The following is a 14,428-nucleotide window of genomic DNA, read 5'->3' on the forward strand; positions in this document are numbered from 1 at the left end:
ACACACTATCGTCCTTCCGAACACAGCAGAGGGGATGGACAGCTGTGTGAGCGAGCCTCCGGAGAAAGCGGAGGAGCAGGGCTGCAGACGTCAAGGTCGCAGAGGGCGGGGTGCGCCTCTTTTCGCGTAAATACGACGCGAGTCTTCCCCGGCGGCTCCCGGAGGGGGCAGCGCGAAGCGGCGGCGTTTGAGCCTCGGGACCTGCCGTAGCTCGGACCGGAAGTGCCGGCGCGCCGGCGGCTGGGAGCTCGGGTCGCGCCCGCGGGCCGCGCAGAAGTGTTAGTGCGGCTCCTTCCGACAGCCGTGCAGGCGCGAACGGCCGCGGCCATGTCGTCGGTGAGCCCCATCCAGATCCCCAGGCGCCTGCCGCTGCTGCTCACCCACGAGGGCGTGCTGCTGCCCGGCTCCACCATGCGCACCAGCGTGGACTCGGCCCGCAACCTGCAGCTGGTGCGGGGCCGCCTGCTCAAGGGCACGTCGCTGCAGAGCACCATCCTGGGCGTCATCCCCAACACGCCCGACCCGGCCAGCGACGCGCAGGACCTGCCGCCGCTGCACAGGTGGGCGGCCCGCTTCTGTGCCTTCGGGCCCCTCGTGCGCGAAGTGGGCGCTGCCAGGTGGCCGTTACGTGGCGAGAGTCTTGAGGGCGGGAAGCCTGCAGCTCCCGCGGCGGGTGACAGCGACCGGGCCCCCTCCCCCGTGCTCCTCCGCTCTGCCCCTCGGTCCCCTTCCTACGGGGCCGCCGGCCGCGTGTCCCCTTGCCTCCTCTCCTGCACCGTCCCCGGCGTCGGGTCGCCGCCCCTCGGTCCTCTGTCGCGTGTCCTTTGCCAGGCCCCGGGCTTCCCAGCGGAGCGCCCTGCGCCGTGGGCCTCGCGCTGCGACTTCGGGGACAGACTTGACGTGCGCCTGTGTCTTTCTTCAGCAGTCATTTAGGAACTCATGGCCTCGGTCCCCAAGACGTGACACAACGCGTGTCACCTGCTTGGTGCCAGTCCCGGCAGAACGCTGACTGTCCCCCCGTGGCCCCTCGCCCGCCCCGCGTCCCAGGACACCCCCGCCCCGCACGTGTGTGCCGCCCGCGTGCAGTGCACGCGACGTTTCCAACGCTTCCTGTGGAAAGTGTTCTGTTGATTAATAAATCAGTCCGTTTTATGTGGAGCGAAGGTTGGAATGGTGGCATTTTGCTTCTTTGAGGTTAAATAAAGTAGCAGCGTGTTTCTTTAGACTTTGAAACCTGGCTGCCGACAGACATTCCCTGTGTGGCCGGCTCGCCACTCCTGCCGCCAGCGCTGGTGCGTCACCTGCTCTCCGCAGGTGCCGTGGCGGCTCCACACTCGCCCCCCAGGCCCCGGCCCCGTTTCCTCAACTCTCCTTGGCAGGTTTTCCGTTCAGACCTCCTCCGTGCCCTGCACTTACCCTTTTCACAATTAGGGGTGCCTGACTCTGAAACGCATTTCAGGACAGTTAGGAAAGCCGTATTTTTATCCAAAACCTTGTGATATATACATGGCTTTTAAAGACAGTCCATAACTTTCTTCAAATTCTCAGAGACTGGTATCTTCCCCCCCCCCTCCTAAAACAAAACAAAACAAAACAAAACAAAACAAAATGCCTTAGCAGCCCATTGTCAGGCCACATTGTAAAAGCCTTGCTTGTCTCCAACATGGAAAACATTTTGGCTCCCATCTGGCCTGCTTTGGTTATTGCTTGAGTGGAATTGGATACTTTTCAAGTTTCAGTAAACTCTGATCAATTGTATTGGGTTTGGGTTTCCCTACCTATGTCGCCCTCCTTACGCCTGCTTATTTCTCCCATACCTTTTCGCTTTCTGTGCCGATGGACTTGGTTGCGGACCGTGATTAGAATTTTTTTGTTTTCTGCTGTGCATATGTATGGTGATTACCCACGGGTACACCGTGAATTTCAAAAGTAGATTTAGTCATATTTTAGGTTTGAATAACCATTTGGTAATATTATTCTGGCCAGATTTTGGAGGGTATTTAATGTCTTCTATGTAAATCCCTCCGAAACAACAATAATTAAATTCTAAACTCTCTCGCTTGGAAGCAATCACTAATATTCAGATGATCTTTGATGTTCATATCGCTGCCTTTGTTTTAAATGAATAACAATATTACAATTATTTAAGTTAGAAAACATACATTGAAAATTCTTCATAGAGTGCCAACATTATAAGGACCCACCCGACCATCCACTTTTCCCAAAACTGTTATTTGCTACTTGAAAAGTCTATGTAGAAAGACTGCACCGCATTCCGTAGTGTTAGGTTCCAATGTTTGTTCTTTAATACAACCTTTAAACGCTCTTTACTTAAAAACGTAAAAAGGCTTTAGTAGTACAAAGATTGAATCACTCATGACATTATCCTGTTTTGATAACGTAAGTCTTTCCTTCCCCAGTTACCTGCTTTTCCAGGTGGTGGCTGAGGGCTCTGTACCTGCCTGTTGCCTTCAGACCATCCAGGTGACCCTGCCTCCGTCTTCAGGGAGCCGCAGAAGTGCACTGGTTCCCCTGTGTTCCTTGCCACACTAAGGAGCAGGGCCAGGTGTTGACTGACCTGAACCACTTCCTGTGCTGCTGTGAACGGCAGTCCTTTTTGCATGTTAGTGTGCAGCCACATTGCCTGGAGGGAGCCTTTCTCCATAGCTGTGGGTGACCTGCAGGGTAGAACCTGGCACCCCTGCGAGGTCTGCCTGTGTGAACGCTGGAGCCCAGTACACGATGGAATTTGTCTGCAGTAACATTACACGTGATCTTTTCCTACAGAGCTTTTCTTTTTTTAATTAAAGTTTATTGAGGGCGGCCATTATTAGTAAAGTTCTTAGGTAAAGTATTTAGATTTCAGGTGTACAGTTCTGTAATCCATCATCTCTATATCCCGTTGTGTGTTCACCCCCCAGAGTCAGTTCTCTTCCATCACCATATGTGTTAGACTCCGTTTACCCTCTTCTACAGCCCTGCTTCCCCTTTACCCTCTAGTAACCCCTAAACCATGTGTCTAGGAGTTTTTGTTCTTTCAGTTATTTGTCTTGTTCTTTTGTTGTTTTTGGTTTATATACCACATATCGGTGAAATCATATGGTTCTCTGCTTTTTCTGTCTGACGTGTTTCGCTTAGCATTATGATCTCAAGATCCATCCATGCTGTCATAAGTGTCATCTTTTCTTACTGCCTAATAGTATTCCATCGTGTATATATGCCACTACTTCTTTATCCAATCATCTATCAAAGGACACTGGTTGTTTCCATGTCTTGGCCACCATTCCACAGAGCTTTTCACCCAAATGTTTAACCAGGCATTCTGTTTCTTACCAGCTATCATTTCACAGATCATGTTTTTCTTTAAGAGGGGTACATTCTAGTCAATTATAAATGATTTAAAGAACCAATTAATATATTTAAATAAAACCTTTATATAGTTTGTCTCCTTAGGAGGAGAGGCATAGTGTAAATCCAGCACCATCTCTTTTCCATTTGGAACATCTTCCTTTCAGACTTACCAAAAGTATTTAACTTGCTTTATAAGAAAAGTCATTTTCAGTCTCACCTTTAACCAGGCATGTAGCTCAAACAAATTTCTCTCCTGATCTTGAGGTTTGAATTGGCCCCCCTCTCTCTGGTTTCTGTGGTTTCTAGTTTGTAAACCCTGTAGGCCAGGGATCCGGTTTCTGTCTGGTGATATTTCTTGTAGACAGAACTGTGAACTCTTTCTGCATTGTGTAAGCATTGGTGAATACTGTCTGCAATGAGTGAATCTCTCATCATTGAGGTTCTGCTAACTTTCTCAGGCAGCCTGAGTTGGTTTTCAGGAAATGGGGCCTATGACCCACTATTGATTCATGAGCGAAGAAAAGCTGCCACCGCACAGATCACTTACTAGAGAATTGCCAAATCTTTGCAGCTTTTTAAAGCATATGATCTTTTTCTCCCCTCCAAACTGTCTTCTAATTGTTTAGTTTTTGGTACCGTTGACATCAGTTTTTATCCCCTGTGTACATGAGGTGGTAAGGAAAGATGAGTTATGTGTAACATCTGGCAGAGGGAAGCCAGAGGTTACATATGATCTACAGAATGGGTGATTTATAAGGAAGTCATCCGAAGCTACCTGCATATAGAAGCAAGCAGATTCACTAAAATGTTCACGTGCTGCATTTGTACGCGATTCAGTACGTTCCAGATGGGCAAGTGCAGTGTCAGTGTTTTCCCAGGGCGTTGAGAGCACCAGTCACTCGAGTTCAAGTTTCTTTTCTGAAATTATAAGCTTTCCTGTGGCCAAAATGAGAAATGCAATTTCAGTTTGGGACCTGGAAGTGTCTTCAAATGTTGGTCTTTCTGTTTCATGTAACTTTGGCTTCGTTTGAATGAGACTTCCTTTCTGCGAATTACATTTATATGTGACGTGGTCAGAATTGTATGTTTGGATAAGGAGCTAAGACTTAACATACAACTTTTCCAACTAGTATTAGGTGAGGTAATTGCCCCGTAGGACAGAATTAGGTCTGTACCTTCTTGAGATGTATGTGGGTCTTCAACGCAGTCCGTGGCAGGATGTGGTCGCTACTATTTAGCCCCCACATTTAGAAATTCAGAATTCAAGGGCACATATGTTAATTTCCAGGTTTGATGTCAATTTGTGATAAGGTGGGTATGTAGCAGTTTTGTAGATTGATTGCGTGAACTCCTGGTTGGGTGTTAGTAGCAAAACTGGTATTGCAACTCGATTGGTTTACATCATGCTATTTATATTTAAATCTGTTAAAAATGCTAATATTTACTCTGGTGTGACATTGCCTGATTCCCAGTGGGCAAAATTAATTTAAGATATGTAATCGTCAACTACTTTTTTGTTTTTGTGCTTAAATAACCCACATGTTCGGAATTTGTACCTAATTCTTAAAGAGTTGCCAGTTCAGATGGGATGGCCGGCTTTGCCCCATAGCTGATGGTTGTGACTGAACAGACCATGTAATAGATGCTAAATTAAATAAGGCAATAATGTTCTTTGTTTTGTAACAAATTTCTCAGAAAACGCAACAGTTTTTGAGGTGAGTTTCTGTTTTACCAGATGGCACGTTTGTCATGGCGTTTCTGTGTGTTTTGCAGGATTGGGACGGCCGCACTGGCAGTTCAGGTTGTGGGCAGCAACTGGCCCAAGCCCCACTACACTTTGCTGATCACAGGCCTGTGCCGTTTCCAGATTGTACAGGTCCTAAAAGAGAAGCCCTATCCTGTGGCTGAAGTGGAACAGTTGGACCGACTTGAAGAATTTCCCAACACCTGTAAAACTGGGGAGGGACTAGAGCTATCAGAGCAGTTTTACAAATACGCTGTCCAAGTGAGTTGCTCTTATTTTTTTTCCTTAAAACTTTTTATCTTCCATGTTTTTGCCACCGTAAGATATGAGGAATTTGTTGGGTGGTGAAGTTCTAGGGCAGCATATGTTTAAATGGTTTAATAATATATTACAGTATATTAATTTCAATTTGTTTTTGTCTGAGATTGTACCTATATCATTCGAGGACGCATTAGCCAACACTTTGCCATATTTTTCCCAAAACTTTCTAGAGCTTTCCTTATAACTCCCAGCGTCTCCAAACCCGAGAGTTATCGAACCTAAATAATTGGAAAAATGAGAATACTGCACAGAAGCGATCTCTCACTAGAATATCGAGGCACCAATTGTGTAAGTTGCGTTGGTTCAGAAGTCAAGGTCAGGCTGTGCCTGGCAGTTACTGTGGAAGTGTAAGCCCATGGTAGATAGATTTTGAGTGGTTAAAACCTCCATTAACTAGGAGGGAAGCACACAGTAGGTGTGCATGAAATATTTGACATCTTCATTCTAGGCTGGAGTTTTTTGGTTAGCTCTAGATTGAACAGGAAAAGCCCCTCACCCCATTTTGTTTCAAACCTTATCAGTTGTGTTATAAAATGTAGTCTTCTACTTCCTAGTAATGTAATGCAGGGCCTGTAACTGGACCTGTGAGGACAGAGCAGTGCCCAGAGGTCTTGATTAGCAACACCATTGATCAGTAAAAAGTGTGTTGGGCAAGTGTCCGCAGCCTGTGGTGGCTGTGCCTGAAGTGGCATTTGATGGGACACACTCCTGATGTGGTGTGAACAGCAACAGAAAAGCAGAAAACTTGGAGCTATGACTTCTGTGGGGGCTGAACGGGAGAACTTTTCTCTGAAGAAAGACGCTGCAGTTTGGGAACTGAATGAGGTGGATGTGCTGTTTAGGAATGAAGGCTATGGAGGGGGAAGCAGGCTTTCTCTTCCTCGTCTTGGGGGTCGGCCCGGGGGCTTTGTTCTTTTGCTGGACCCAGCTTCATCGCATCTTTCATTTTACACTTTACTTCTCCCCACTTTGAATCAACAGAAAAAAATTGAAACGTAAGGATTTTGTAAAGACATGAATTTTGTAAAGACAAGGATTTTTAGTGAGAAACATCACTGTTAATTTCACTACCGTCATTCATCTAATTTAATTTTTGCTTGTTTTCTGGTCTTAGTCCATATTCAGTCTCCTGTTTTGTTTTTATATCCATATCTAATTTTCACATTAAGTACTTTTATAAAAATTCATTGAGTTGGGATATCAGAATTTTATCATTCATCTTTTTAGACATCAAGTAGTTTCCAGTTAATGCTTTCCTTTCATCCTCTTCTTCTACATCTCCTTATATGTTATATAGCCGTCATCAGTAGACTTGCCGTCGCTTCCTAACTGATATCCTTCTAGCTTCTTCTCTCTGCCCCATGCTGTTCACTAAGCCTTTCTAAGTTGTGGCCACGCCTCTCCCCTGAGTACCAAACTTGGATGGCTGTAGGGTCAAGTGCAGATTTCTTAGCGTCGCTTTAGGGCCCTTCACAACTTGAGTTCCTCCCATTCAGACCCGCAGTTCCAGCCACAGTGTACATCAAAGAGCTTTGCGTCTTATTTCCTGTCTCTGAGTTTGCCTTCGGTTTCCCTACGAGGAGTGCTCTTCCCTCTGAATTTTCAGGTTCCGTTTAGCTTTGCCAGCTCCTGCAGGCTGGCAGGGTTTGGGGCCTGTCCCTCCACATCCCAACATACCCCTTTATTTGAATGCTATCCCATCGTATTGAAACGTATCCTATAGGTCTGTCCCCCAGCAAACTTGAATCCACCCTGCTTTAGCCATCCTGTCCTACCGGGAGTGTGTCTGGCAGGTAGTTTGTACTCAGTAAGTGCTCCAAGTAGGGGCTTTACCTGTTTTATGTTCTTAGCATGAATGTGTACGACAAAGAGTCTTCAGATTCTCCCACCTGAACAGCTCCTTCATAGTTACACTAATTCCTTTGACTCCAGGCAAGTAATGGGTAGGTTCCTAAGTTACAGTGCTTTCAGGGAGGTTCAGTTATTACTAGCACGTAAGACCTTACTTACTAGAGTGACTAAATGAGGATTCGGTTCATCGGTTGCAGTGTTCAGTATGGGCTAAGTTTTGCTGTGTTAAGTACACTCCAAAACCTCGGTCCCATGACCTAACACAGGTGTGTTTCTCACTCGTGCTTCATGCCTAGCACTGTATGACACTGTGGTCGGCCCCCTCTGAGAGTCACTTAGAGACACTGCTCTGAAAACATGCTTCCGTTATCGCTGACTTATTGCTGACGCAGAACAAGGAAATGTGGCAACTCTCACCAGCTTTTAATGCTTCTGCCCAAAAGGAACTGTCACTTCCCCTCATGTTTCATGGATCAGGCAACACATTTATTCAAAGGAGGTGAGAAAAAGCGGGCCTACCATGTGCCCAAAAGAAAGGGGAACCTTTGCCAGTAGCCCCAGTGACTGTCACAGTTACTGAAAGCGTGCCTGAGCTTAACTCTTTTAACTCCAGGATATGTCCTGAAATTGTTTTTATAAAAACCATTCACTGTCAGTGCTCAGATTCCAGTTAATCCACATGTTCTACTAAAAAACAGTATTTCAGCTGCTGATTGGTTAACATAACAGCATCAACTATGTTAAATTTCCAGGATTTAATAATTATACAGTGATTGTGTAAGAGAATGTCCTTGTTCTTAGGAACAAAGGTCATGGTGTCTGCAACTTACTCTACAGTGTTCAGCAGTAATTGTGTGTGCCTGCGCCTGCATGCACTGTGCAGAGAGAAAGCAAATGTAGCAAGCTGTTAATTGGTGAATTTAGGGGAAGGATCTGTAGGCGCTTATTGTAGTATTGCAACTCTTCTGTATTTTAATAACAATTGTAATATTTTTTCAAAATAAAATTTAAAGCCACAAATTTACAAAACCTTTAACAAACACTAGTGTTACCTACTTTTGAGCCATTTCTGCTTTTCACTCTGATTCACATTTTGAAAGTACTTCTATTTTCATCTGAGGCCTATAAAGCCTCTGGACTATAATAATCAACGATCTTTCAAAAACAAGGACTTGGGCCCAAACATTAAACCTGTGTGGCAATCAGATTCTTTAAATTCAGAAATAATGCCGATTTCTGTAAAAAGACTTTCTTGTCCCTTGCAGTTGGTTGAAATGTTGGATATGTCCGTCCCTGCAGTTGCTAAGCTGCGACGTCTTTTAGATAGTCTGCCAAGGGAAGCTTTACCGGACATTCTGACGTCCATCATCCGAACAAGCAACAAAGAGAAGCTCCAGGTAGCGTCCTCTCCTTCAATACTGAGTTGCTTTGTCGCTTTTCATTTGGATCTAGATAGTGAGTAAATTTGGACCTTCAGGTAAGAGATGCTGGGACTCCCAGAAATAGTTAGAATGCTTTCACACTGAAGTGGCTTTACATTTTTGTGTACTCAGACTGCTCTTCACATGATCCGTGCTAGTACTTTGTCAATTTACGGGAAAAGTTAAAGCAGAGAATAATGAAAAGGTAGCTATTTAACTTAAGTATATAAACATAATTTGTCGCACTGTTTTTTAAACATGTGGAGCTGTGCCTCTTCCCTGGGGTGTGGGCCTGCTTTATTAGAATCCTCTGTGTTTCTTATGTAAACCACACCTATGGTGCATTTTCTGTGATTTTCATTTTCTGTTTCTCTAAAGTGAAATGAGTTTTAAAGACACTTGAAAAATAATCCAAGTGCAAAATCTTAGATTTGTATTTTTCCCCAAACCATAGAAGTTCTCTTGCTCACTTATTTTTATATTTATAGTATTGTTAAGTAGTCTGCTTTATTGAATTTTCCCAGAACGTTTAAGTTAGTTTTCAGTGAAACAGCCCTCCTTATTTTATCAGTTTATTTAACACTTAAATCCAACAAGGATAATAACAAGTGCACCTAATACAAGCGGGTTGTGTGTAAACACCAGAATTCAGTTAATCGGTCGGAGCAGAAGAGTGTGGGGTCCTGGAGTGAGCTGGCTGCGGGCCCGGGCGGGGTGTTACCCTGATGGACTGGGGAGCCTTAGTGACTCAGACGTACAGTATGGAGGGGATGCGTAAAAGTCCTCGTCTCTTGTGTGTATAAAATTTAATCATTTGAACCTAGAATTTGTTCAGGCCTAATAGGTAGGTACATTCCGACTTTAAGAGAACAATTCCCAAAGAGAGTTGGCATAAAATGTGTGTTTTGTTCTTGCTCATGGCTTCATTTTTTAATAAAAGCTCAAGGTAATTTTTTTCTTGGTGTTTTTAGAATTCTGATATCCATGTCAAACAACCTTGCTGGTTTGATAGAAGTTGACTTGGGTGTTAGCCACAGTGTAGCTGTGAATACTGCCAGGGGCTGGCGTTTTTTTACTTGACAATTAAGTTATGACTCTGACTGCCTTCTTTTTGGAGATGGGTTTCTGAAAAAGAGAGATGCTAATGGACTCGTGTTTCCTTAGATTTTAGATGCTGTGAGCCTGGAGGAACGGTTCAAGATGACCATACCACTGCTTGTCAGACAAATTGAAGGCCTGAAATTGCTTCAGAAAACCAGAAAACACAAGCAGGATGATGATAAGAGGGTAAATGTTTCTTTTAATCCGTTCCGCTTAGAGCTGAAATGTGCTCTCTAATAGCAGGGGAACAACACTGCGGAAAGAAGTACTTCGTCTCAACAACAGCATAACTGATTTTTTTTGTTTTATAAAACTACAATTTGTTTACTGCTTTGTTTTTAACTTTTTATATTTGAATGTATTAAATAGGCAATTTCATAGGTTAAAAAAATACGGCTTTTGACTTAAATACTGATATATCATTTTGCTCCAGGAATGGCTGGAGTTTAATTATTATGTTAATGATAGAGAATTTCAGAGAGCACATAGGTCATTTTTAAATACGGTTGTTTAAAAGATGGTTGTTGGGCTTCAAAGAACAATTTCAGTACGATGGAGACCGGCCCACCTGCAGACTGTGGAAATGGCTGGTCCAGGCAGGGGAGGTGACGCTCAGGGCCGCTTGTGGGAGAGCAGAGCATCACGGGGAGCTGCGTAAATGGCAGGGGCTTAACTGGAAGGGACCCTGCGTGAGAGCAAGTACTTTGAAAGGAGGAAGACTTCTGTGTGTTGACAAGAAGAGAGGCCACATTAAAGATGTTAGAAATGCTGGGACGGAGGAGGAAAAATGGCTTATTCGGTTGCCAAATCGGAAGTAGTAATGTACAGCAGGAGCGTAGTGGCTGCAGTAGTAGCTAAAGGAAGGAAGTTCCTACATGTTTTCATTATTTCTAGTAGCCAGCTCTTCGATTTTTCCCCTCATATAGTAGGTAAACATACACCAAGGAGTCATGTCACCCGATCCGGGGCTGCTTCCTGAATTTTGCTGCCTTCATACGTGTGTGTGCTTCTTAGTTGTCATGCTGAACTCTGTCATTCCCTAAAGGTTTCGACTCGGGCCCTGAAAAGGTTTATTCAGCACCACTTTTAGCTTTGTGTGTAGCTAGGGACGTCATTTCCCTTGTATTTTGATATATGGTTTTACTCTTCTCCTTTCGACTTTAGGTCATAGCAGTACGCCCTATCCGGAGGCTAACGCACATCCCAGGTACTTTAGAAGATGAGGATGAGGATGAAGATAATGATGACATTGTCCTGCTGGAGAAAAAAATACGAACATCTAGTATGCCAGAGCAGGCCCACAAAGTCTGCGTCAAAGAGATTAAAAGGTAAACTGTAGAAGCGATGCGTTCATTAGCGCTTTCATTTTGCTTATTAATGTTAAAAGTTGTCGCTCGTAGAAACAAATCTGCTACTTTGAATCACAAACTGATTGATTTTGTATTTTCTGATCTTTCTCCTTTTATATTTAGTGTAGCCACTCAATCCCTCTCATCTCTGCATTGTCAGCTCTTACCTTTCATGACTTTCCAAATTCTCAGGTTATAGCTGTGATCTGTGGAATGCTTTTCCCTCTTCATTCCTCAGCCAGAATCTGATTCTTAAAACCCTCTTAGTACTGCGGAGTTAACCCCCCTCTCCCTAATCTTTTTCTGAAGTGCTGAGTGTAAGTGATGCAGCCATTCCCCCTACAGTATGCCGTCACCCATGACGCTGTTGTGACCGCCTTTTCATTATCCGGAAGAGTAGACCATCCTTTGTTTAGACATAATCTTTGTTCAGTTATCATTGTGTCTTTACGTGTCCTGTATTCTTTGTTAGAATACAAACTCTAGAGGGCAGGGACTGGCAGTTTATGGATTGATTACATTTTCTGGGTAATCTCAGAGTTAAATAGAAAGCCAGTTTTTTCGTTACATACTTGTAACATTATAACTCTATCGCATTTTCTTTTATTAGTGAATTATAATGAACCAAACTAAAGATTTGACTTTCTGAGGTTCACAGTTAAGAACGTTAGTTAGTGTAGTGGAGGGATGTTTGTATTGACTCTGACATTAGTTCGTAAATATAGAGCGTCTGTTGTGTACAGAACACTGCATAGAGGATGGAAGTTGCGTTGTTTTAATTAAATATCTGATGTTAGCTTGCTTATATGAGCTAACTTGATCTCTGATATGAAAAATATGTATAATTGTGTTATGCATGGTTAGGCACTTAAATCTGGTTGTCCTAAGAAAAGCAATAGATGAATGTGACCTGAGACTGTCCCTGTGAGACACCTGCACTGACAAAGCCATATTGCAAGGGTTGAAGCAGCGATAGTGTTCCCCGCCCGCCCCCACTTTGCAACTATCTATTTTTGTTTTATAAATGCATTTTGTTTTGTAACACACTTACAAACAAAATAAATGTTCTATCAACTAGATTTTTAAAAACTTTTTCAGATTTGTTTCATCAAATCTGTATACCTGACCAAGAAATGGAGATAAGCTTGGTTTTCTGTTTGTATGGAAGTCTTTATTCTTGAACATGTTTGCTATGTATTCTTTCCCTACAGACTCAAAAAAATGCCTCAGTCAATGCCAGAATATGCGCTGACTAGAAATTACTTAGAACTCATGGTGGAACTGCCTTGGAACAAGAGTACAACTGGTGAGCCAACCAAAGGACACCTTTTTTGCAGTCTAATTGTGACTCAGGAAGCGCTGCAAATTCTGTTGAAATACCATTGCTTGTCTTACTGTTCCGTTAGTTCTTGGTGACAATCATTTAGAGATTGAACTTGCATCACCTGGGTCTTGGGCTCAAACAGGAAAAGAAGGGGCTGCACGCAAGTCCCTTTTTGCCTGCTTTTAGAGGAAGTAGGCTTTTCTGCTGTCGGTGAAGTGTGTGTTCTCAGTGCCGACCTGCTTGAGGTGGTCTTCCCTGAAGTCACAGCTCCCCAGTGCCCACCTTTGGCGTGCAGTGGCTCTATTCTGTGAGACTTGGAGGGAGCTCTGCTCCCTGAGCGTTTAGACCTGGGAAAGAAAGTGACATTTAAGCTTTAGAGGCGTTTCACTGCTCTGCTCTCACTTCCTCCCCAAGCTTCCACGTTGATATATGTGTGCAGGCATTTGCGTCATGATTTGTGACCATTTTCAAACGCTGTTGTTCTTGCCTTTGACAGCAGGGCTAGTGAACAGTGTGAGGGACGTCTAAGTAACTGGTAACACCAAGAGTCTTATTTTGAAATTTTGGAATGTTCTCAGTAATGTTTCTCTGCATGGCAGGGTTTGTTTTAGCTCATGACTTAAGAGAAATGCAGGGTGCACGTAGCATAATGGCCTAAGAATGTGAAAACTACAGATCTAAGTGTTTGCCTTTAGTAAGTTGACCTCAGCTTCCTTCCCTCCCCACTTGTCCTAGTTATAGAGTGAGATTAGTTACTAAGCAGGGATTTTTACCACGCTTCTACAGTGTAATTGTAGAGATTTGGGGGCAAAACGTTTATTTGAACAGAGAGCTGAGTGAGTCCCATTCTTTAGGAAAATAACCAAGAAAATATAAAGACCGGGCAAAGCAATTATTAAACAGTTTAGGAAAGAAGACCACTCACGTGCCAGAAACTACAAGAGTTTCTGCAGAAGTTGCGTCAGCATGAGAGATCCATAGCACTCGTGTACCCATCATGAGAGTACTTCCAGTGTATAGCGTTTCAGCAGAGAACTGAGAGTGGGTAATTGTGGTGTAATAGGGAGTCACGTTGCGCTCCTAAACCAGTGCTGTATAGAAAGGAGTAGGTCTAAATAAATGTTGTGAGTATAGTTATAAAACCAGAAAATGTCTTTCATAATTTTTGAAAGAGGTGTTTACCTAAGTAGAGGTCATCAAAAGCAGAAAAGAAAGCAGAGAGAAAGAGTTGGAGGAAATCAGTTTTCTGATTTTTCACCTTGAATAAGAGCCAGTAGATACCATTTCAAACTTCCAGCTATCAATACAGAAATAGATGTTCAAGTGAGTTTTAAATGTTTTACATGTAACCACAAGTATTCAAAATAGGAAGTATGCATTCCGAATCATTGAAAAGAATAATCAGAAAAAAATAATCCTGTATAGAAATGATACGAAACAGTAATTTATATAGCATGGAAATTATCTTTCCTTAAAAGTTGGAAAGAACTTGCTTTTTAAATTATCTTTATTTGGCATATTTCTTGGAAGAAATTCCTTCATAGTGCTTTCCTTTTTTTCTAAATTACCTTGAATTCTGTTCTGAATTTACTAAATGTTAATCAAGAATGGGTGTTACATTATAGCAACTGCCTTTTTAGGTACAAAATGACACTTTGATGGAAAGATTTTTCTCCTTGGACATAGTGATATCATAAATATATCAATAACCTAATATTGACCCATGTTGGCGTAACTAAAATAAATCCCACTGGGGCATTTTAACATTTAGATATACAGAATGGGATTGGTCCAGGGTTCTGTGTTAACTGTGGTGGATTTTAGTGCCAGGTTTAGCATGTAAACAATTGCAAGACTTTCTTTCATTTATTCATATTTATTGGTTCGGTTCTGAAGCCAAGAAGGGGGAAAGAAATTTTCTTTCTCCCTTTCCTAATCTCTCAGCCAAAACTCTCAATAAAATCAA

At 43.2% G+C, this 14,428-nt stretch overlaps 1 protein-coding gene across 1 annotated transcript in view; it reads left to right on the forward strand.

Annotated features, from left to right (window-relative positions):
- The first annotated feature begins 156 nt into the window (after positions 1-156).
- Positions 157-14,428, forward strand: part of LONP2 (lon peptidase 2, peroxisomal) — a 63,973-nt gene continuing 49,701 nt past the window's right edge. The window contains exons 1-6 of the mRNA XM_081032503.1: positions 157-560; positions 5,125-5,356; positions 8,533-8,664; positions 9,853-9,975; positions 10,954-11,117; positions 12,350-12,444. Coding sequence (XP_080888629.1) covers positions 328-560; positions 5,125-5,356; positions 8,533-8,664; positions 9,853-9,975; positions 10,954-11,117; positions 12,350-12,444 — 979 coding nt within the window. The 5' untranslated portion in view covers positions 157-327. The remainder of the gene's footprint in view (positions 561-5,124; positions 5,357-8,532; positions 8,665-9,852; positions 9,976-10,953; positions 11,118-12,349; positions 12,445-14,428) is intronic.

Source organism: Rhinolophus hipposideros (genome assembly GCF_964194185.1).
Source record: "Rhinolophus hipposideros genome assembly, chromosome: 21".
Classification (NCBI taxonomy): domain Eukaryota; kingdom Metazoa; phylum Chordata; class Mammalia; order Chiroptera; family Rhinolophidae; genus Rhinolophus; species Rhinolophus hipposideros.